Source organism: Atta colombica, unplaced genomic scaffold (genome assembly GCF_001594045.1).
Source record: "Atta colombica isolate Treedump-2 unplaced genomic scaffold, Acol1.0 scaffold166, whole genome shotgun sequence".
In the NCBI taxonomy this organism is placed as follows: Eukaryota; Metazoa; Arthropoda; class Insecta; order Hymenoptera; family Formicidae; genus Atta; species Atta colombica.
Window position 1 is genome coordinate 944392 of NW_017259257.1, and position 2971 is coordinate 947362.

General features: G+C 28.6%; 1 protein-coding gene across 1 annotated transcript in view; it reads left to right on the forward strand.

Annotated features, from left to right (window-relative positions):
• The window catches only part of LOC108686216 (cyclin-dependent kinase-like 4), a 4310-nt gene that overhangs the window by 877 nt on the left and 462 nt on the right, over positions 1 to 2971 (forward strand). Inside the window, exons 3-4 of the mRNA XM_018191379.1 lie at positions 1383 to 1668; positions 2483 to 2813. Coding sequence (XP_018046868.1) covers positions 1383 to 1668; positions 2483 to 2813 — 617 coding nt within the window. The remainder of the gene's footprint in view (positions 1 to 1382; positions 1669 to 2482; positions 2814 to 2971) is intronic.

Consider the following 2971-nt stretch of genomic DNA (forward strand, 5'->3'; position numbering starts at 1 on the left):
CTTAAGTTAAAAAAAAAGTAATTTTGAAAAAAATTATTTTTTAAATCAAAATGTCCTAATTTTTCTTAAAATGAGATTAAATAATTACATATAGATTATTAAATAAATTAAATTTTTAATTTTTTTATTCATATGTGATATAAGTATATAACACATAACGATATAATTATATAAGTTATATAACTTTTAAAAAACAGCCAGCATATAGAGAAGATACAGTAATTACATTTATTAAGTCTTAAACTATAAAAAATTGACCAATTACAATCGAATGTGAGAAGAATATTTGACTGTAATTGGTTAATTTCTTACGACTTAAGGCTTAAAACCTATTATAGATTCGGATTAAGACTTATGAAGCATAACCGTATAAACCAATCAGAGAGCTGTATTAACATCTTAAGAAATTACTTAAGATGATCTTAAAATATGAACAGATTACGAATATATGTCCTTAGTTTTATTATATCTTATTATTTTCTAAGATATTTAAAAGAGATAAAAAAATTGCTTAACTTAAAAAAAAATTAAAAAGTTAACATTTAAAAGTAATTTAGTTAAGTTAAAATTTAATGCATTTAAAATTAACTAAGTTAAGTTAAAAGTTATTAACTTTTTAAGTTCTTTTTTAACTTTTAATGTTTTAAGTTAGTTACTACCCAGTTCTGATTATATTCATTATAACATTAAAAATCAATCTACAATAAAACATAAATTTTGTTATATTACATTTATTATGATATTCTGATATAATTTAATTTTTTAAAGAGTTACGTGAACTCCTTAAAAAGTGGTTATTATAATAAATAATATTCAGATTTCAAGCTAAAATTTTGATTTAATTATAATTTATGCATTTGAAAGATGCAAACTATGTATCTGAGCGCATGATGATGTACTTCCGTTTATCAGCAACCTTTGGCAATAAGTGCCACCTCCGTTACGGTAAAGTTCACGGCCGTGACGCTTAAATTCCGAGTTGCAGTAAACTGTGCATGTGTAGTAACACGCGACGGGGTCGGATACTTAATGAATGATAGCATTGTAACAAACGAGGGCAATGGTTGCCGCATTTAGTCGAGCTCAGAAAGTTCTAGCGTTAACAGAAAACATTACGCATTTCCCCGTTTGCAATTAGATTTTAAATGAAGATTCTACAAACGGGATACAATTTGTATCTTATCATGTAACTAGCTTGACCTTTTTCCACAAACAGTTAATTCTATTTTGACTCTTCTATTTTTAGAAATTTAAAGATTTCTTCAGCCACTTTTGCAAGAAGCGTTCGTTAATATATTCTATCAGACTCGCAAAGGTTTAATTATAACATTTTCTTTTTATTTGTCTGATTTTAATGAGATAGAAGGTTTTTCTTTCGATAGATCATGCATCGTGACGTAAAACCCGAGAATGTGCTCGTATCACCTAATGGCGTGATTAAGCTTTGCGACTTTGGTTTCGCACGATACATCACCAACGAGTCTTGTACCGATTACGTGGCGACGAGATGGTATCGCGCGCCAGAACTTCTCGTCGGTGAATCCAAGTACGGTAGAGAGATCGATGTCTGGGCGGCCGGGTGCATCTACGCCGAGATGGTTACCGGTCAACCTCTCTTTCCCGGCAACAGTGACATCGACCAGCTGTATCGCATCACGAAGATCCTCGGTGAGTTGAAGAGGATGGATGATGAATCTTGTTAGATAACTGAAGAATTGATAAAATAGTTTATTAATTTTTAAAATTTCTCTCATATTTTTATTTATTACGATAATATAAATATTGGAGAACATAAAAAAAGAAAATAAGCGTTTTGTAGATTTGAAATTTTTGTAAATGATATGGATATATCTTTACATTCTTTACCTTATTGTTGGACTTACAATTTCAATAATAGATATTTAATTTTAAAATGCATCATATAACATGGTTCAATAATACAAATTAAAAATAAATGTTTAGAAAGGATATGAATCAATAACAACAATGTAAATGTGTAAATATAAGAAACAAGTATAATTATCATAATCTAAAGCAAATAACAAATAACAGACGTTGTTTCGAGTCCGATCGAATCATTTTCAATATTACATATAAACATAATTGAATAAAATTTTATTATAAAATATATTATTCATGCATAATTTTTTTTGGCAAAACTATTGTAACTTGGTTAATTTCTAAATTTGTTTTATTTAATTTAATATATCGTTAAGTGCGAATTACTTATTTACTGTTAAATTCTTTATTTACTGTTAAATACTGTTAAATTATAATATTAAATTATATCCAACTTAAGTTATTTTTAATCATACAATCATACAATTTTTTTATGTTTTGTAAAAGAATTATATATATATGGTTAAATTATTAAATAACTATAAAAATGGAGCATCTAATCACAATTAGTTTACCATGCAATTATAGTCACAAATATAAACGCTTCTCTCCGAGAATTGTATCTAGCAATATATTAAAACAGGTCCTCTTTACAAACCGATGAACAAACATATAATCCGATACACAAAACCTGATGAGTTTGTTGATTTAACACGACCCACGAATCTTCGAAATCTCTTTCCAACGTGGAGCTCGGTGGCAGTCGACTTTTTGACGCAGTGTCTTCGTACAGATCCTACTGTCAGACCGAAGTGTCTCACGTTGCTGCAGCATCCTTTCTTCTCGCAGGACAATTTCGCTGACAGGTTTCTCACCGAGCTACAGCGACTTGTCGCCAAAGAATCCGCGATAAATTTGCTCGGAACTAAGAGAGCGAAATCGTCTTCCAGGATCTGCCATAGCAGCATCGGAAGGTTGACTTAATGATTTATTAATTAATTTAATTGGAAACATTGATTAGTTTATAGATAACATATAGTAACTTTTTTATTTATATTAGTGAAAAATAAGTTATTAATTCCATTAAAAATATTTCATTAGAAATATACACATATATATATATATATATATA